This window comes from Pogoniulus pusillus, chromosome 16 (genome assembly GCF_015220805.1).
Source record: "Pogoniulus pusillus isolate bPogPus1 chromosome 16, bPogPus1.pri, whole genome shotgun sequence".
NCBI classification, from domain to species: Eukaryota; Metazoa; Chordata; class Aves; order Piciformes; family Lybiidae; genus Pogoniulus; species Pogoniulus pusillus.
This window is the reverse complement of record NC_087279.1, coordinates 22,338,197-22,359,077: the sequence shown is the minus strand read 5'-3', so window position 1 is coordinate 22,359,077 and position 20,881 is coordinate 22,338,197. Positions and strand designations below refer to the sequence as shown.

Here is a 20,881-nt window from a genome sequence, read left to right as displayed (position 1 = left end):
TATGTTATGCTCCTTTCTGCAGGCTTGGTGATGGAGGCACTTTGGACACCCTAAGAGTTGACTGTCCCCTCTTACCAGCAGTCCATCTGTCTTCTGCACTGCATCTCCTGTGATGCCCCACTCTGCCCTGTCTTGGGAAGGGAAGAGAGTCCCTTAAAAGCAAGAGTTTTAGGAGGAAGTTCACAGAGAGAGTGATTGGCATTGCAATGGGCTGCCCAGGGAGGTAGTGGAGTGGCCATCCCTGGAGGTGTTGGAGCAAAGACTGGATGAGACACTTAGTGCCATGGTCTGGTTGATTGGCTAGGGCTGGGTGCTAGGTTGGCCTGGCTGATCTTGGAGGTCTCTTCCAACCTGGTTGATTCTATGATTCTATGATAAGAGTGGCCGGTACAGTGTAAGAAACTAAGCACAAACCCCAGTTCAACAAAAGGCTTTGACCACTGGACAACTTCTCTTCTTATAACCTCTCAGAACAGAGTTTTCTGACATTTAAGTTTGGCACTGACCTTTTGTTAGTTCTCTGCAGAGAGATGCCTTTTATAAAATACAAATAAAACAGATCTCTGCAGATAACAGTGAGTGCTTTAAATACCACTGCTAGGACACTGATTAACAGCCCACCACACAGTCAACAGGAGGAAAGCTGGTATCCATCTACACACACATCCACAAAGCTGAAAGAGGCCAGGCTTGCCAAGGCATTTGTGAAGCCAGAGATGCAGATTTCTCTCTAGCTGAGTCTGTAAGGTAGATACCTAATTCCCACTGATTAACCTACCCCTTTACTTTCATTGTCCAACAACAGAACATCTATTCCTGAAACAGCTAAGGCCATTCTTATCAGCAGTGTAAATATTCTTAGTTAAACCCCCAGATTTTGGGGAACAAAATCCAAATCGATATTTGGAGTTCACAAAGTTGTGGAAGAAATGACATTTATTCAAGTCTTTTGTGAGCCCCAGAAACTGCACCAAACAGAACCAGTTCCCCCCAAGGATATATGGGGAAGTGCCAAATTACTTTGTACTTCAGGCTTTAAAAATAACAGTGTAGAAGCTGCCCGAGAGGGAAAGTCATTAGGAGCTTGCAGCTGCTCCAAAGATCACGAGCTAAGTGACAGAGAAAAATTATCAAGAGCAATGCTATACAAACAGCAGATGTAACCCAGTTCAACATTATGCAGCCATCTCACAAAGGACCTGCACAGCAATTTTGATAAGTTCCCCAGCATTTACATTTCAGAAGTGCAAAGTATACTGAAGGCTTGAACATTTTATAGCTTTTATATTCACAGGACATTCCCAAATAACAATGGCTTCTCTCTTTCCCCCTCCTCTCCAGAGGGAGAGAAGTGCTGCATTCAAAGAGCTGAGCTGAGCAAAGAGAAAGAGGAATGAAGCAAAATTCTCAGCTGGCCCTAATAGAATTTTCATAGTTCCATTTCTATCACAGAAATAAAAAAACCCTCCACATTACAGAGTGTGCTTCCCCTAATTCTGCCTGTCAGCTCCAGTAAGCAAGAGACTTTTGATTACACAATGGGCAGGATCAGTTCAGCCTAAGCCATAACTGGAGGAGTAATATTACTTACATGTTAGGTTGATTTGATGTAATTTTATCTCTTTTTTCTTTTGCATTTAGAAATCATGTAACATTATTGCTCTGCCACTGTAGGTCACTCCTGAAAACCAACCTCCTGCTTCTGAAAAGCCTCACTTCAAACCCTACATCACCACAGATTTCTTTTCCAGAAGTTATTAGCATTGAAACGTTGATGCCAAATGCTGTAGAATTTAATACAGATGAATCCAGTAAGGTTCTGTGGAGAATACTCTAAAAAGTTATAGAATTTAATAGGGAATTACCTCCCTGCTAAGGAATTTTCTCTGACAGTTTAAATACTAGATAGTAAATGTATCACTTTCTATTAAATTCTATAGGATTTTTCCATAAGGGAATTATTGGTGAGGTTAATCATTTTAATTAACCTTTTTATGTTGATGCTGACTGTTTTCTCAACAGTACACATTTCCCAGCTGGCCAATATGAAGTTAATAGAAGGGGAAGATTAAGCTAAGATGGTGAAAAACACAGCAATGGAAAAGAAGGTCTGATGCTGTGAGAGCATCTGAAAATGGCTTTTCTTAACACATAACATTCTAAATGATTTTTAATACTCTGGGAAGCTGCTCTAATGGTGGATTCCTGTGTCTGCACACTGCAAAGCATAGCTAAAGGAGAGTGTTCAAGGAAAGCTCCCTGTTGCCAAGGCACCTCAACTCTTTTTATCCTTTCAAAACTCAACATGGAACAATAAAAGGCCATTTTGACTTCACTTTCCACAGCCCAGGACACAACTAATGCTTTAGGATGAAGAGATTGTTGAACGTGAAGGTGACTGAGGACATCCTCCAGCTCTGTGTGTGTTGGCTACTCAGAATGTTTGGCTGTGCTGCAAAGACAGATCAGGCTGAGAGCAGGGCATTGTTATCCACACTCTCTTACCCTCCTAGGTTCATCTCTCCAAATTCTACTGGCAAATTACTAAACCACAGGCTCCCCTCACCAGACAGTAAGGCATAAGTTAACATTCCTTTGTTATTAAAGTCAAAGGGGTTGCCTTTCATCAATCTACAAAATGCTGCTGGAAGACTAGTTGCAGCCTGTTATCTATGGCCTCTGTTCAGAGCATTGTTCACCCTTTGGCAGAAGAGGACAGACTGGTGTTAATAAATATCACCGTGGAGAAAGCTCCAGAAAGTAACCAACCTAATCTCTACAGGGCACAGAGTGGCTGGAGAGCAGCCAGGCAGAGTAGGACCTGGAGGTGCTGGTAGATAGTAGGCTGAAGATGAGCCAGCAGTGTGCCCAGGTGGGCAGCAGAGCCAATGGCATCCTGGGCTGGCTCAGGAACAGTGTGGCCAGCAGGACCAGGGAGGTTCTTCTGCCCCTGTGCTCAGCACTGGTCAGGCCACACCCTGAGTCCTGAGTCCAGTTCTGGGCTCCTCAATTCAAGAGAGATGTTGAGGTACTGGAAGGTGCCCAGAGAAGGGCAACAAAGCTGGTGAGGGGCCTGGAGCACAGCCTTACAAGGAGAGGCTGAGGGAGCTGGGGGTGTGCAGCCTGCAGCAGAGGAGGCTCAGGACAGACCTCATTGCTGTCTACAACTACCTGGCAGGAGGCTGTAGCCAGGTGGGGTTGGTCTCTTCTGCCAGGCAACCAGCAACAGAAGAAAGGGACACAGTCTCAAGTAGTGCCAGGGGAGGTCTAGGCTGGCTGTTAGGAGGAAGTTGTTGGCAGAGAGAGTGATTGGCATTGGAATGGGCTGCCCAGGGGACGGGTGTTGCCGCCGTCCCTGGAGGTGTTCAAGAAGAGCCTAGATGGGGCACTTAGTGCCATGCTCTGGTTGATTGGCTAGGGCTGGGTGCTAGGTTGGACTGGGTGAGCTTGGAGGTGTCTTCCAACCTGGCTGATTCTATGATTCTAATTATTCCACTTTACCACATTTACATATATTACATATTTACTTGCCCAGCATTTTCTCTTGCTTATGTAAGGGACGCTCTGGGATTTCTAAATCTTACTGGGTACTAAGTCTTTAATTTGCATTTAAAACATCACCATGATTATATTATTATGGTAACTTAATTTTTCATGCAGGTCACCAGGGTCAGGTCTGATCCCAGTCTGCTCAGTGCAAACACCTCTCCAATTAGCACAAAACTACCACTGGCACTTTGGAGTAGGACAGATAGCATCCATAGAACCACAACCAGAAGGCTCAACCACAAACCCTTCAGCTCTGGACTCTTTCTTTAACCCCATCGAGTCTCTTCCCCTGCTTTTGCCAGCAGCTGGCTAGCACACTGCTGCTCTTCACATCTGACTCTGCAGCACACACAGAGTGGCCAAAGATGAATGGATACAGGCTCTTACTCTGTCCTTTCAACTTACCACTGACAACCCAAGAAAGTAAAGTACATGCTTGCAAATGACTGTTAGTTACTGGAAAAAAGTGTTCTGGTCTTTGCTATTATGCCTAATTTACCTTTTAATTATATTGTCCATGCTAATGCTAATTGGAATTTGATACACCCAGGTTTAACGACCCATTTGCATTGCCTTTCTGAAACAAGTTAGAGATTAGTTCCTTCTAAACCTCAAAGAATTTCCATTTAAGTGTAAAATCAACTGCTCCAGCCTCTTGCTGGCAATATAAAGGTCTGGGCAAGAATTTTTGCTACAGTGACTGAGCAGGAGCTTGCTTTCTTGATTTGTCTAAGGCATAAGTGCAGTGCTGCTGTTGCTTCCCATTACTTCAGTCTGATGTCCTAGCAGGGGCTGAACTGTGAAAGCCTATGAATAGCAATGAGGAGGAATCATGAACAAAGGAAAGATCCTAATCTGAGGGACTAAATTAGCAAAGATGCAGATATTATTGTCATATTCTTCCAGCGTGGAGGCAGTGAGTTCATCCCCCCCTGAAATCACTGCTGATCTATTATTTTAAGCCCAAATTAGAGAATTCTGTGGTACTGCTCTTGTGGTTTGTTTTATCACAGCAAACATGAAGACTGGCATGCCAACAGAGACAGCAGATAGTATCTGAAGATATCCCACAGGAATGGAGTAGATCTTTGCAGTAATTTAGCACTAGTGTAAACTCTCTGATGGCACTCAAGGGAGAGGTGAGCTGGGGACAGCCAAGAAAGAAGGGAAAATATACAAACCAAAAGGGCTCCACACAGGGATAACAGTGGAGATAGCTAAAAAGTCGTGTAAATGAATGAGAGGAGAGGATAGTGGAGGATTATCTGCTTGAGGTATGCTGCCCCTCCTTAGGCAGAGTCTAAGTGAAACCTTGCAGCACCTGTGCAGGGCTGTGGCTCCTTTTGAGCAGGGCTTCCAGGCAGAAACGTTGGGTATGGCTGCAGTACTGTGGTTAGGAACAGAAAGCCCAGATGTCTGAGCTCCTTTTATTGCTTCTTTTCAACCTTACATCTTAATTCACAATGCCAGTTTCTTAGTGTAGTTCAAGTGGTGAGATAAGAATCAAGAACTCCGAGAAGACCTTCTTCTGCAATCATCCTTCCTCCTCCAGCTTCACAGTGCTGCTTCCTTTTGGTTTCAGTACAGCAACTGAGAATACTTCTAATTATGGCAATTTTGGGCCAGGGTTATAAAACATTCCCCAGTGCAGTAATGTCTGTTAGCAGCATGCTTTTGAAATGGCATCTTCCACTGCCAAGTTCCATGGTGTAGATGCAGTTATGAGCATGTGTCTGGTGTTAAGCTGTGTCTAATCTGTAAAGGATGGCAGTATAACTACACAGTGTTTTTAGTGTCTCAAGAAATGTGCAAAGTGCAGCCTTATCTGTCTTCAGTGCAGCCCTTCTCTGGAGAATTACATTCTGAGGTCACCGGTTAAAAACCACTGCTGACCCCTGCCTGGAGCTGGAGCAGCAGCAGCAGCAGCAGCAGCAGCAGCAGCAGCTGCCATGAGAATAGCGTTAGCAAATCCCTGCCACATCACTGGAGATATAGATTTATGCTATTTTCTTACATTTTAGGACATTTAGAAGAAGGTGCCACTGGAGTATAAAGATATTTTCAATTTATGTGACGAGGGAGCTAGACAGCCTGCCTCTGAGTTCAGCGAGGCTGTTCAGACTCCAAATTGGCAATGAATCATTGCACTCACACGGCCAGAGGCAGGAGAGGTCTGCCGAGATTGCATTCACCCACTCTAATCGCTCCCGCAGCAGCACTGACCAACCCGCTCCAGAATTAGGGAGGAGGCAAATAAAACTGCCTGATCTCAGAAATCCAGATGCTGCATTGTACTATAAAAATTCAGTTAGCTTTGGGGTGGGGAATGATTTCTTGGCTTGCTGTTCCTTTTGCAGAGTGAAAGGACACTGTTTGAAAACCTCACTGTGTTACTGCAGTAACTGGCCAGGGGGAGGGAGAGCAAAGCTTTGCTGTGGGAGGTGGCTCTTCACCCTCTTTTTGGTACAAGAATTCGGAGGGAACGTGCCCTGTATAGGCAGGCTATCAGGGGAACAGCAGATGACAAGTGTGAGGTGAGTTTTAAAGCTGAAATCCAAAAGGGATTTCAGGCACCACCGTCTGCTAAGTCTGACTTCTCTGCAGGGCAGACTGCTAGACGCTGTCATAAAGAGCAGAGATGGTGAACGTCCTTAAAGGAGCAGGTAAGAACAGTCTGGATGAGAAGAGCATATCTGGATTTCCAAAATGGTTGTGAAAAGGCCTCTCAGAAAACACTACCTGAAAGATTGATCTGTCTTGGAGGGAAAGAAAATGACACCAAGCTGGGGGCAGATGTGACTGGGCTGGAGGGCAGAAGGGCTCTGCAGCAGGACCTTGACCACCTGGACAGATGGGCAGAGTCCAAGGGGATGGCTTCAATAGCTCCAAGTGCAGGGTGCTGCACTTTGGCCACAACAACCCCATGCAGAGATACAGGCTGGGGTCGGAGTGGCTGAGAGCAGCCAGACAGAGAGGGATCTGGGGGTGCTGATTGATACCTGCCTGAACATGAGCCAGCAGTGTGCCCAGGTGGCCAAGAGAGCCAGTGGCTTCCTGGCCTGCATCAGGAATGGTGTGGCCAGCAGGAGCAGGGAGGTCATTCTGCCCCTGTACTCTGCACTGCTTAGACCACACCTTGAGTGCTGTGTTCAGTTCTGGGCCCCCCAGTTTAGGAGGGACATTGAGATGCTTGAGCGTGTCCAGAGAAGGGCAACAAGGCTGGGGAGAGGCCTTGAGCACAGCCCTACGAGGAGAGGCTGAGGGAGCTGGGATTGGTTAGCCTGGAGAAGAGGAGGCTCAGGGGAGACCTTATTGCTGTCTACAACTACCTGAGGGGAGGTTGTGGCCAGGAGGAGGTTGCTCTCTTCTCTCAGGTGGCCAGCGCCAGAACAAGAGGACACAGCCTCAGGCTGTGCCAGGGGAAATTTAGGCTGGAGGTGAGGAGAAAGTTCTTCCCTGAGAGAGTCATTGGACACTGGAATGGGCTGCCCGGGGAGGTGGTGGAGTCGCCGTCCCTGGAGCTGTTCAAGGCAGGATTGGATGTGGCACTTGGTGCCATGGTCTGGCCTTGAGCTCTGTGGTAAAGGGTTGGACTTGATGATCTATGAGGTCTCTTCCAACCTTGGGGATACTGTGACACTGTGAAATCTGGGCTTGTACACTAACAGCTTAGAGGTGCGACTCACTTGCCCAGGAACTGTCAGTGTTCAGATTTCATCACAGGGTCCTAATCTATTAATGAATGGACTGCAGAGGAGATAAAATGTGTTTGTGATACAAAATTATTCAGGATAATTAGCACAAAAACTGTTTGTGAAGGGAAGCAGAGCAATCCTGAGTGGCTGAGTGATGAAATGGCAAATGCAATTCAATGGAGATATATGCAAAGTGATGTGCTTGGGGAAAACAACCCTAACTATACATGCTGACAGGATCCCAATTTGCTCTTGCCATTCAGTGAGGAGACCTTGGGGTCACAGCTGGTAGTCTTCTGGAGGTGTCAGCTGAGTGCTCAGCAGTTGATAGAAAACAAATAGTATGTTAGGAAGAAGGAAAGTAATAGAAAACCAAACAGAAGACATCACTGTGCTCCTGCAAAACTCGGCAGCAAACCCACTCATTAAATACTGTGCACAGTTTGGGCCTTCCCATCTTGAAAAGGAATTAAAAAGCACCACAAAGAGAACAAGCTACTCTAAGTCCAGAAGGGTTTCCTCAAACAAACAGTTTAGGCTTCTTTGGATTTGAAAGCAGATGATTAAGGGGGAATATGAGGGAGGCAGATGTGACCAGGCACTTAGTGCCATGGTCTAGTTGATTGGCTAGGGCTGGGTGCTAGGTTGGACTGGATGAGCTTGGAGGTCTCTTCCAACCTGGTTGATTCTATGATTCTATAATCATATGAAACATTTAAGAGAGCAGGGATGTAGTCTGTAATGCAAAAACCAGGAAGCACCAAGAGCAGTTCTTAGGCATGAGTTACAACCAAAAGGAAGTCTGCTCTTGTGAAACAAATTGTGGAATTCATTGCCATAGGATGCTTTGGACACCAGAAGTCTAGAAGGGTTCAGGAGGCAACTAGAAATGTATGGAAGATGGGTCTATCAAAGACTATTGAAGGTAATGATGCCAAGACAATAATGACAGGAAGGCTGGGGAGGGACTACTGACAAGGTCTTGTAATGACAGGACAAGGGGCAATGGATTTAAACTGGCAGAGGGGAGATTCAAACTAGATGTTAGGAAAGGGTTCTTTTCTAAGTGAGAGTGGTGAGACACTGGCACAGGTTGCCCAGGGAGGTTGTGGGTGCTGTCTCCCTAGAGGTGTTCAAGGTGGTGAGACACTGGCACAGGTTACCCAGGAAGATTGTGGCTGCTCCCTCCCTAGAGGTGTTCAAGGTGGTGAGACACTGGCACAGGTTACCCAGGAAGGTTGTGGTTGTTCCCTCCCTGGAAGTGTTCAAGACCAGGTTGGATGAGGCCTTAAGCAACCTGTTTTAGTGGGAAATGTCCCTGCCTATGGCAGGAGGCTGGAACTGGCTGATCCTTGAGGTCTCTTCCAACCTAAACCATTCTATGATCCTATGATTCTATGGCTAGACAAGGAGTAGATGAATCTCTGGCTCAGGAAACCTCTCAGTCACCAATCAGTCTTGCCACCAAGTCCTGCCCCTGTGCCTTCCTGTAAAAGAGGGGCACCTCACCCTGTGTGTCATAGCTAGAGGGTGCAGTAGCTGCCTGCATGTCAGCCACACAACCTCCCTGAATGTTTTTCAGGCTTAAGGTGAGCAAATTCCAAGGCAGCACACAAAGGGTTGTACTTCAGACCAGCACTGGCGAGGCAGAATCGTGGACTTGATTTTAAAAAGCTATTTGCTGTTCTGTATTAAATTGGTCCCTGTATTTCTAGTTTATTCCAAAGATTGGAAATTCATGGGACTCAAAGGAAATCTTAACAATTCTGTATATACAAGAAAGCTCAGCTATCACCAGATAATAAAGATGCCTACCTGGGCTATGATTACCCAAAGGGAATAAGAATTCATTTTAGATGTACTTTCCAAGGAAAGATTTGTGAGTTCAAAGTCCTTCTTTCCCTGCAAGTAAAATGCTTCCTAAGCACATTCACAAAATATTTAGCTGTAATTACAGCTCATTTTACAAGAAGGAAGGGCTATCCACACAATTTACTTTCAAACAGATCTTCTGCCTGTAAAAATCAACCCAATGCAACACACTGCCAAAACCAAGCAGTTCACAGGCTCACAGGATGTTAGGGGTTGGAAGGCACCCAAGGAGATCATCGAGTCCAACCCCTCTGTCAGAGCAGGACAATCCTATTTAACACAGATCAGAGAGGAACACATCCAGACAGGCTTTGACAGTCTCCAGAGAAGGAGACCTCACAACCTCTCTGGGAAGCCTATTCCAGTGCTCTGTGACCTTTACAGTAAAGAAGTTCCCCCTTGTGTAGAGGCAGAACCTCTTTTGCTGCAATTTACACCCATTGCTCCTTGTCCTATCCCAGGAGCAGTGAGCAGAGTCTGCCCCCCCCGCTCCTGGCAGCCTTCAGATACTTGCAAACATTTATCAAACCCCCTCTAAGTTTGCCCTGTATTTCAGGCAGTGTGTGTGTGCCTAGCTCAGTCTTTCTTTCCATGGGTTCCACTAGAAAATACTGAAGAAATTTGTCAAGAAATTATAGATCCTTTTTTCCTTAAAAAAAAAAGCCCCATGTGCTGCCTATCTTTGGGAAGATTTATTTATTCTGCAGTATTGATCACATCTTTTCTTTTTTAGCATCTCCTTGCCATCTTGTTCTCTCTTCCTCTGAGATGTAAAAAACAGATTTGTTTTTTTCTGGGTGGAAAGCTCACCTGACTGCAGAACCTAATACCTTTCAGAAGCTCCTTGGGCACGAAGGCATGGTATAGCTGTGGTACTTCCCACCTGAGGCTGGCAGCCTGTAACATTGGGTTTTGTTTCAGCTGGAACCCTACTGTTTCTCTGTAAAACTTTAGCCAGGTCTTCACTGGAGCTGGCATATGCAATTCCAGTTGTACCCCATGGCTAGATCTGACCAGACATGAGAAGTTACAGCACTATCCACTTTCAGCAGCCCCTGTACAAACGCAGGCTCAGGCTCATCTATCCCTCAGTCATTTTCAGAACTGGGATTCTGATCTCCAAGGCATTTCTGACATTTGAGAAACATTTTCCCCGCAGGCTCTGTGAAAAATCCTGGGTTTCACTCTTCATTCCCCTCCCCATGAACCATAAGGAAGAAAATCGAGGCAGAATGTAAGCAATCAAAAGGAGCCGGATGGTTTAGCCCAGACAGTGATCGCCTTGTTCCTACTCCTCCTTATTCTAGGAGTAGATTTAATTTAGTCTTTAGGAAGCCGAGACCTCAGCTATGGAGACGTACATCTGGAGTAGCTACACTGACTTCAAAGCAGCCACTCCAAACCTTAAGCTGGCACGGAGAACAGAATTTGGCGCGCGCAGCGCAGTCGGAGGAGTTTAACTTCCCTTCGGAGGGGACCCTGCGCTCCCCAGCACAGAACTAATTGGCCAAAGCCATCCCTCTGACTGGCTGCCACGGCTTGGCACTCGCGGCAGGGAGCTCCAGGAGGAGAGGTAAAATAAGGCTATTAGAGCAGTGTTTTGCTTTGCTAAAACACAGGCAGAAGGTGTCCAACGTTTGTTAATAGCAGTGATTTTGCGACAGCTGAAGCAAAGCCTGCTTAAAGCCAGCCCAAGTTTACAGATGTGTCGCTGATTATTTGGAATAATTAAATGGTGTAAAACCCAGCTGTGATGAATAGCACTGGGGTCACAATTCATAAATAATTGAGAGGAGTGAGTCACATTTGATCATCCTGATCAAATTCTACTCTCTGGAGAATAAATGTTTGTCCTGAATACCATCAACATTGTTAAATGCCTCAATATTCCTGCTCAGCCAGCCAGCCAGCAGTCAATTGAACTAAATCACTTTAACACCTTACACATTTGCCTTCCTCATGAATACAAAATGTTTCTAACTCACACGACGGGTTTGGGGCATCAGACAAAGCAGCCACTCTTTATAGACACTAACCAAACAGCACCAATAAATGTTTTAAATGATCCCATTAAAAACAATTCCTGCGTATAGCCTCGTCTGTACTGCAGTAAGTGAAGGAGTCATGGATACTGGGCCACCTATTTTGTTTCACTGCCTTGTCTGTAAGTAGATCTGCCACTCCGTTTCCCATGCAGCACACAAACCACAAGTCCTTCTGCTCGTGGGGAGGCCAAGAGCACAGCTCCACGCAGCATCAGAGTATCATTGAATTGTTTTGGTTGGAAGAGACTTTTTAGTTCATCAAGTCCCGCTGTGAACTTAGCACTGCCAGGTCTACACTGAACAACGGCCCTCAACACCACATCTACATGGCTTTTAAATACCTCCAGGGATGGTGACCAAAGCAGTTCTCTGGACAGCCTGTTCCAGGGCTTGATAAGCCTTTCTGTGAGTAATTTGTTCTAAATCCAGCCTAAACCTCCCTGAGGTTCTTTCCTCTTGTCCTATCGGTTGTCACTTGGGAGACAGGCTGATCTCCCCACTTTGCTCCTATCTCCTTTCAGGTAACTGTAGACAGCAAGAAGGTCTCTGTGTCCAGTTCTGGGCTCCTCAATTCAAGAGAGATGTTGAGGTATTGGAAGGTGTCCAGAGAAGGGCAACAAAGCTGGTGAGGGGCCTGGAGCACAGCCCTGTGAGGAGAGGCTGAGGGAGCTGGGGGTGTGCAGCCTGCAGAAGAGGAGGCTCAGGGCAGACCTCATTGCTGTCTACAACTACCTGAAAGGAGGTTGTAGCTAGGTGGGATTGGGCTCTTCTGCCAGGCAAGCAGCAACAGAAGAAGGGGACACAGTCTCAAGTTGTGCCAGGGGAGGTCTAGGCTGGATGTTAGGAGGAAGTTGTTGGCAGAAAGAGTGATTGGCATTGGAATGGGCTGCTCAGGGGACGGGTGTTGCCGCCGTCCCTGGAGGTGTTCAAGAAGAGCCTGGATGATGCACTTAGTGCTGTGGTCTGGTTGATTGGCTAGGGTTGGGTGATAGGTAGGACTGGGTGATCTTGGAGATCTCTTCCAACCTGATTAATTCTTTTCTTTTCTTTTCTTTTCTTTTCTTTTCTTTTCTTTTCTTTTCTTTTCTTTTCTTTTCTTTTCTTTTCTTTTCTTTTCTTTTCTTTTCTTTTCTTTTCTTTTCTTTTCTTTTCTTTTCTTTTCTTTTCTTTTCTTTTCTTTTCTTTTCTTTTCTTTTCTTTTCTTTTCTTCCCTCAGCCTGCTTTTCTCCACGCTAACCCACCCCAGTTCCCTCATCTGCACCACATGAGATTCGTGCTGTAGATCCTTCACCAACTTCATTGCCCTTCTCTGAACATGCTCCAGCACTTATTTCCTAGCCCTCATCTTGCTGCTCAGTATTCTCAAGTTCATCAGTGACTGTGATTAGACTGAGTGAAAGAAATGCCTAAAAACTAGCAACAGTTGCTAGTTTTGTGCTTATTAAGGCCTGACTCTGAAGCCTCTTCTCATACTGGGTGGTATTTACCGTGCTTGCACAATATGGGTTTGGTAACCCAGAGGTGGAGAAACTTCTTTAATTTAATTGGAATTATGTCTAATTTGTAGCAGATTTATAGGTCAGAAGATGTCCTAAACAGGTACCAAGATACAAACCTGAAAACAGTCACATTAGGTAAATGTCACCAATTAAATCTTGAAGCTCATTTTATCCTGGTTTTACTCAAACAAAAAGACCAATGACTTCAACAATGATCTTTCTTGCCTGAACAAAGCATGAGCAAGGACTCCAGCAGCTGACCCATAGTTTGGGTTTTCATATAATACCAAAATCCACTCTTACTCACAGTAAGCACTATTTCACTCCTTTGAGGCTATTCAGGGGGACATGAGACTTCTGGGTGTGACTAAGAGGAGCAAATTCTGGGCCAGCAAGACTAAAATAAACTGCAGAAAAGCCTGGACTTGAAAAACAAATGCTTGTATCTTTGTGTTGCTCCTGGGGGATTGTAGGCAGCTTTGCCTATTTAATAAAAGACTAGGATGGTCCTGCATCTGGGGAGGAATAACAACAGGCATCAGCACAGGCTGGGGATGGCCTGATGGAAAGCAGCTCCATGGAGAAAGACCTAAAGACCTCAGAGTGCTGCTGGACAGCAAGTTCTGCATGGGCCAGCAATGTGCCCTTGTGACCAAGAGAGTCAATGGCATCCTGGGGGGCATCAAGAAGAGTGCATACAGCAGATTTAGGAAAGATCTTCTTCCCCTCTACCCTGTCCTGGTGAGGCCACACCTGGAATAGAGTGTCCAGTTTTGGGCTCCCCAGTTCAGCAGAGACAAAGACCTGCTGGCAAGAGTCCATTGGAGAGCCACGAGGATGACTGGGGGACCTGCGCATCTTCCTTACCAAGGGAGACTGAGAGCCCTGGGGCTGTTTAGTCTGGAGAAGAGAAGACTGAGAGAAGATCTCATCAATCTGTACAAATATCTGAGGGGTGGGTGTCAAGTGGCTGGGGCCAATTTCCTTTTGGTGGTCCACAGTAGTAAGCCAAGGAGCAACAGCTACAAATTGGAGCACAGAAAGTTTCAGCTCAACATGAGGAGAAACTTCTTCACAGTGAGGGTGACAGAGCCCTGGAACAGACTGCCCAGAGAGGCTGTGTAGTCTCCTTCTCTGGAGACTTTTAAACCCCACCTGTAGGTGTTTCTGTGTGAACTATCCTGGGTGACCCTGCCTTGCAATGGGGTTGGACATGAGGGTCTCTGGAGAACCCTTCCAACCTCTGTGGTTCTGTGAGAGCTCCACCCTTAAAGGCATCCAACAATGAAAGAATCTATGAGAGAATCTACAGTACATGAGCAGGAACCCAGCATCACCTGGGAGTCCCTGTTCTCTTCTCATCTGTGAGGAGACAAACTGTTCTGAGCTTTTGAATCACCTACATCTGAGATAGCTGGAATGAAGTGTGAACTGAACTTGTAATATCCATTAGTGTAAATATTGGTTTAGATTAGATCAGATCTCAGCAATACTCTGAGTGAAGCTGACAGGGGTGGATTGTGCTAGTTTGAAGCTAGCTAGAATGTTTTGGTGAGAAGAAGTAGATTATAGGCTGTGAAAGGAAAACAATGGTGAAGAACTTGGCTCACAGTCTTGCTGAGGAGTATGGGAACAAGAAATGAAAACATTAGATAACACTCGCGCCATTTTTCTCTCTCACTCTCTTGGCTGAGCAACATCTTACTCCCTAACCTCACCCTCCATTTGGGCTAACCCCCACTTTGCTTTCTTAACCTCTGGCTGAGCCTCAATTCTTCCTTGGTACTGGGGTAAGGTTGAGAGAGGCAGGGGGAGGGTGAAGTGGTGGTTGAGAGCCCCTCCTGGGGACTCAGGTTTCTGGGAGGGCTGTTGTGTTTCTGTATTACCTTTTACCTTGTCTATTGCTGTCTGTAACTGTATATACTGTAAATATCTGCTTGTATATTGTAGCTGTAAATAAATAGCTTCATTCATATTTCCAGAGTCTAGTCTGGGTGATTTCTAAAGTGTGGGGGGCGGGGAACACCCAAACCATCACAGGCACTAAATATGTGGTGGTTAGAAAGCATCTGTAAATGTCCAACAGTCCCACATTGCTCATACCCGGTGGCAGATTGCTATTTCCCTATTTCTTCTGACACTTTTGAGCACTTCATTGACCTGACATGACAGTGTCACACAGACGCCACATTAATGCTATTAATGCTATTAATACACAATTAGCTTTAGGAAAACAATGTTTCATTGGTGTATTGTTAAATCATACCTCAAAGTCTTCTGAAAACCCATGCTGGTTATTAGAATACAGCTCACTGATGTGTTTGACAAACTGCTTGACTGGAATTGCTTCCATATCATCTGTGGAAAGAAAGAGATATATTCAGTTGCCATTTGTCTCATACATAAAACTTCATGAGAGAAAATATCTCCACTCGATACCACTCATCAGATCTGAGTTCCCAGGGGCACAGCTAGGTCAATATGCAGCAGTATGAAATCCTGATGAATCTGACCAATTCTGAAGTAAACTCTTGATGTTATATTTCTAATTCTAAGTGCTACAACAATGCATATGAGAACCTATTCCCTGGGAAGCTAATTTACAAAGTTCATTTGAAGTTCAAGGATCACTTACTTCTTGTTGCAGTTTCAAAGTGGATGTGGATGGGCTGAAGAACTGAATGACAACTGAAGAGACTCAGAATATCAAAGTACAAGTTGACAATTGCTCCCAGGAAGTTTTTACCAGACTAAACAGAGGCTTTTCTCCTGAAAAGTCATTAACTTTTCCCTTTGTACATGACAATGCAGAATCCAAATGGACTTATCATGGAACTGTCTGTGAGCAAAGGAACAGGCAACACAGCACCCACACTAACTTGAGTTGTCTCTCATGCCAGGCCCTATGTGTGGGAATGCAAAGTGAAGGATGTGAGAATGGAGTGAAGAAGAATAACAACAGATGGATGCTGACCTTGGTTCCCCCCAGCTGCTGGCTAACTTATCACAGAAGGGATAGATAACAGACACCTCGTTAATGAGGAGAACAAGGCGTGGTTTATGCTGATGGAGTGGGTTGTCCTTGACTAATTATGCTAATATGTAGGCATGTGCTCTACTGGCTGAGTGCATATACATTTGGGCTGTAATGAAATAAAGTGTCTCTGGCACAATGCACATTGAATCGTCTGGAGTCCTGCGTGGCAAGGCCTTGATCACATTGATCTGCAGGCCTTGACCATGGTTCCCGCAGCAAGCAAGCAAACAAGCAGCAAATTCTGCAACACCTATTCATGACATTGAATATGTATTCTACTGGACCATTTGTTCTTGCTCAGCACACTGAAAATTCCATCCAATGTATCAATAAATCACCCACAGACATCTTCTTAAAAGAAGGAATTCAAAGGCTTGAACTGAAGACAAAGAAAACTGTTTCGAACACCTGGGATTCTGGACAGATTCTAACAAAATCACAGAATCATGGAATTGGCCAGGTTGGAAGAGATCTCCAAGATCATCCAGGCCAACCTAGCACCCAGCCGATCCAGTCATCTAGACCATGGCACTAAGTGCCTCATCCAGGCTTTGCTTCAACACCTCCAGGGATGGAGACTCCACCACCTCCCTGGGCAGCCCATTCCAGTGCCAATCACTCTCTCTGCCAACAACTTCCTCCTAACATCCAGCCTAGACCTCCCCTGGAACAACTTGAGACTGTGTCCCCTTGTTCTGTTGCTGCTTGCCTGGCAGAAGAGCCCAACCCCACCTGGCTACAGCCTCCCTTCAGGTAGTTGTAGGCAGCAATGAGGTCTGCCCTGAGCCTCCTCTTCTCCCGGCTGCACACCCCCAGCTCCCTCAGCCTCTCCTCAGAGGGTTTGTGTTCCAGGTCCCTCACCAGCTTTGTTGCACTTCTCTGGACATGTTCCAGCACCTCAACATCTCTCTTGAATTGAGGAGCCCAGAACAGGACACAGCACTCAAGGTGTGGCCTGACCAGTGCTGAGCACAGGGGCAGAATAACCTCCCTTGTCCTACTGGCCACACTGTTCCTGAGCCAGGCCAGGATGCCATTGGCTCTCTTGGCCACTTGGGCACACTGCTGGCTCATCTTCAGCCTACTATCTATCAGTACCCCCAGGTCCCTCTCTGCCTGGCTGCTGGGATGTAGGATGGCTGCATTATTTCCCTCTCCTTCTCCCCTCCAAAAAAAGGCCTAGATGCTGTTATCAGCACCGCTGGTGTTGGTGAAACACTGCGCTCGCCAAGAGTCATTAGTTAATATTTTCAGTCTGGCATTTAGAAAACATAAATTGCCATACAACTGTGATGACTTTCAGCACGTGAGATAATCTATTGCCTGATGGCTACTATTGTCTGCTTGCACCATTTTATGGCAACTCTCTGCTATTTATTTATTCCATTTAATACCCTCCTGAAGATCACCTCCGGTTTATGTTTACTCGGCGGTGTATTTTTGCAGCCATATGGTTTGGTGCTACAGCTGCATTATAATCTGGATTCTTTTCCTTTCATACATCTACATTATGATAGAAAAAATCCAAATATTTCTACAGATAGTTAGCAAAATTTAACGATAAATAAATAGATGTGACATTTACTGTATTCAGAGTGAAAGATCTTTGGCAGCTAAAACCCCTAAGCTGTCACATATGCTTTTCTTAGCAAAGGGTATGAAGATCTGTATGTGCAAATGAGGTTCTACTTTGGCAGGAATTATATAGATCCCTGACACTACAATTTCTTTCCAGCTGATGGCAGTTAATATTGACCACATCATTACTTCACTACTCTTATCCTGTAAGGTGGCTTTTGGCATCAACCAACACGTTCAGATTTCAACCATCTCTCTTCTCTCTTATTTACCAGAGCCAATTGTTAGAGATAGGTTTGCAATCTGATCACCTCCCAGTATAGTGATGCTACTTTAATTAACCACATGCTCTTTTACTGAATAATAAGCAATTCAAACTGTTTGACAAGAGTAGAGTATGCTTATCTTAGCAAAAAGCTGCAGCAAGAGGCAACGCTGGCACTTTAAAATCTTGCAGTGATAACATTTATTCTATGGAATATTGAGAATGTCATCATCCTATAACAACATTTGTATCACTCTTTTTCCAGCCAAAACTTTGGAGTGGAATGTTCTATAGGAACAAGAGCCTGGAAAACAATAGCAAGAGCCTGGTAAAATGTTGGAGAGATTCTTGCTAGCAGAGGACACAAAATGATGAACATGAGCAATCTGTGCTAGGAACGTCCTTGAGCCCATCTTGGGAGTTAAGATACCAGGCCCTGGGTAGCACCCCCCACATGCAGCTGCAGGGGGTGGAGTGCCAGCTGCATGTGGGCAGAGTTAGCCAGCCCGAGCCTGACCCTCAGATTGTTATGGTGTATTCATAGTAGTAGTATCATAGTATCATAGTATCATCAGGGTTGGAAGAGACCTCACAGATCATCAAGTCCAACCCTTTACCACAGAGCTCAAGGCCAGACCATGGCACCAAGTGCCACGTCCAATCCTGCCTTCAACACCCCCAGGGATGGCGACTCCACCACCTCCCCGGGCAGCCCATTCCAGTGTCCAATGACTCTCTCAGGGAAGAACTTTCTCCTCACCTCCAGCCTAAATTTCCCCTGGCACAGCCTGAGGCTGTGTCCTCTTGTTCTGGTGCTGGCCACCTGAGAGAAGAGAGCAACCTCCTCCTGGCCACAACCTCCCCTCAGGTAGTTGTAGACAGCAATGAGATCACCCCTGAGCCTCCTCTTCTCCAGGCTAACCAATCCCAGCTCCCTCAGCCTCTCCTCGTAGGGCTGTGCTCAAGGCCTCTCCCCAGCCTCGTCGCCCTTCTCTGGACACGCTCAAGCATCTCAACGTCCCTTTTAAACTGGGGAGCCCAGAACTGAACACAGCACTCAAGGTGAGGTCTAACCAGTGCAGAGTACAGGGGCAGAATGACCTCCCTGCTCCTGCTGGCCACACCATTCCAGATGCAGGCCAGGATGCCACTGGCTCTCTTGGCCACCTGGGCACACTGCTGGCTCATGTTCAGGTGGGTATCAATCAGCACCCCCAGATCCCTCTCTGTCTGGCTGCTCTCCAGCCACTCCGACCCCAGCCTGTACCTCTGCATGGGGTTGTTGTAGCCAAAGTGCAGCACCCTGCACTTGGAGCTATTGAACCCCATCCCCTTGGACTCTGCCCATCTGTCCAGGCGGTCAAGGTCCCATTTTACCCTATCCATGCCTTGCATGTAACTCTGTACCCTCTATATGTAACCAATCTTGGTGGAGCACACCTCTTGCAAGAAGGCATATAAGTCTGCATCACGGAAATAAAGGGGACTATGACCATCTAACTATACTGGTGAACAAAGGGTCACTGTATCCAGGTGCTCCACTGGCAGTAAAACAGTCTTTTCTCCCCTGAAAAATAAGCCACACATCCTAGATTCCCTTGGAAATAACTTGTGCTCTGATAGCAATTTCACATATCTTCCCAGGAAAAGTTCCACAGTTATAATTTGGTTTTCTTTCTTCAGTAGCCTAGCTCAGCTGAGACCAACCAAGATCAGGGCTTCACTGCAGCAGACCAGTGTGTCCAATTTAATTTTGCAGAAGGCAGAATTTAATTTTAATTGTGATCTGTGAGCCAAAAAACACATTAGAGATAACGTGCTCTCTGGTCCATTGAATCCCCACCAATTTCAAGGATGGGTCTGCACCAGAGATCCAGGGCACAATATGGTTATTTCCCTTTTGTCATCGTCGCTGCATGGTGGCAGTATGTCTCCACCTTTACAGCCAATGCTAAGTCACTTCTCTGCTCTTCACTAGCCTTTATTGTTCTGCCTCTTTTTCTCTCCTGCATTTACACTTCTGCTTTCCTCCAGAAGGATTAACACAATGCAGCTTCTTACTGTGTCCAGTTTTGGGGCTCTAAATTCAAGAGAGATGTTGAGGTGCTGGAAGGTGTCCAGAGAAGGGCGACAAAGCTTGGGAGGGGCCTGGAGCACAGCCCTGTGAGGAGAGGCTGAGGGAGCTGGGGGTGTGCAGCCTGCAGAAGAGGAGGCTCAGGGCAGAGCTCATTGCTGTCTACAACTCCCTGAAGGGAGGCTGTAGCCAGGTGGGGTTGGGCTCTGCTGCCAGGCAAGCAGCAACAGAACAAGGGGACACAGTGTGAAGTTGTGCCAGGGGAAGTCTAGGCTGGATGTCAGGAGGAAGTTGTTGGCAGAGAGAGTGATTGGCATTGGAATGGGCTGCCCAGGGAGGTGGTGAAGTCACTGTGCCTGGAGGTGTTCAAGAAAAGCCTGGATGAGGCACTTAGTGCCATGGTCTGGTTGATTGTCTAGGGCTGGGTGCTAGGTTGGCCTGGATGATCTTGGAGGTCTCTTCCAACCTGCTTGATTCTATGATTCCTAACTTTGAGCCTGACATTCTCCTATGTACCTTTGGTAAATAAGCACTTTTTTCCTCTGACTGGCATGAGCTATTCTGAATGGCATCCAAGTTGGCTGCCAGGGGTGGCATGGAATAGAGGACATGAATGTTCGCCAGGGCTGGGTGATAGGTTGGAGTGGATGAGCTTGGAGATCTCTTCCAGCCTGCTTGATTCTATGATTCTATGTGGCAATGTGAGCAGCGACTGAACATGAAATAAAATTAACAGGAAATATTGTTAGAATCATGTGCAGCCCAGACACAACCCTGTGCTGGGCTGCAGCAAGAGCAGTGTGGGCAGCAGGGCAAGGGAGGGGATTCTGCCCCTTGACTCTGCTCTCCTCACACCCTACCTGGAGCACTGTGTGCAGTTCTGGAGCCCCCAGCACAAGAAGGACATGGAAGTGTTGGAGCCAGTCCAGAGGGGGCCAGCAAGATGCTCAGAGGGCTGCAGCAGCTCTGGTATGAGGACAGGCTACAAGAGTTGGGGCTCTGCAGCCTGGAGAAGAGAAGGATTTGAGAAGACTTTGGAGTGGTCTTCCAGTATCTGAAGGGGGCCTACAGGAAGGCTTAGGAGGGACTATTGACAAGGTCTTGGAATGACAGGAAAAAGAGTAATGGCTTTTAACTGGTAGAGGGGAGATTCAAACTAGATGTTAGGAAAGGGTTCTTTACAGTAAGGGTGGTGAGACACTGGCACAGGTTGCCCAGGGACGTTGTGGCTGCTCCCTTCCTGGAGGTGTTCAAGGCCAGGTGGTTG

At 46.3% G+C, this 20,881-nt stretch overlaps 1 protein-coding gene across 4 annotated transcripts in view; it reads right to left on the bottom strand.

Annotated features, from left to right (window-relative positions):
* The window catches only part of PTPRG (protein tyrosine phosphatase receptor type G), a 623,046-nt gene that overhangs the window by 30,969 nt on the left and 571,196 nt on the right, over positions 1–20,881 (bottom strand). For all 4 annotated transcript variants that reach the window (XM_064156968.1, XM_064156969.1, XM_064156970.1 and 1 more), the window contains one exon: positions 14,927–15,018. In XM_064156968.1, the coding sequence (XP_064013038.1) occupies positions 14,927–15,018 (92 nt within the window). The remainder of the gene's footprint in view (positions 1–14,926; positions 15,019–20,881) is intronic.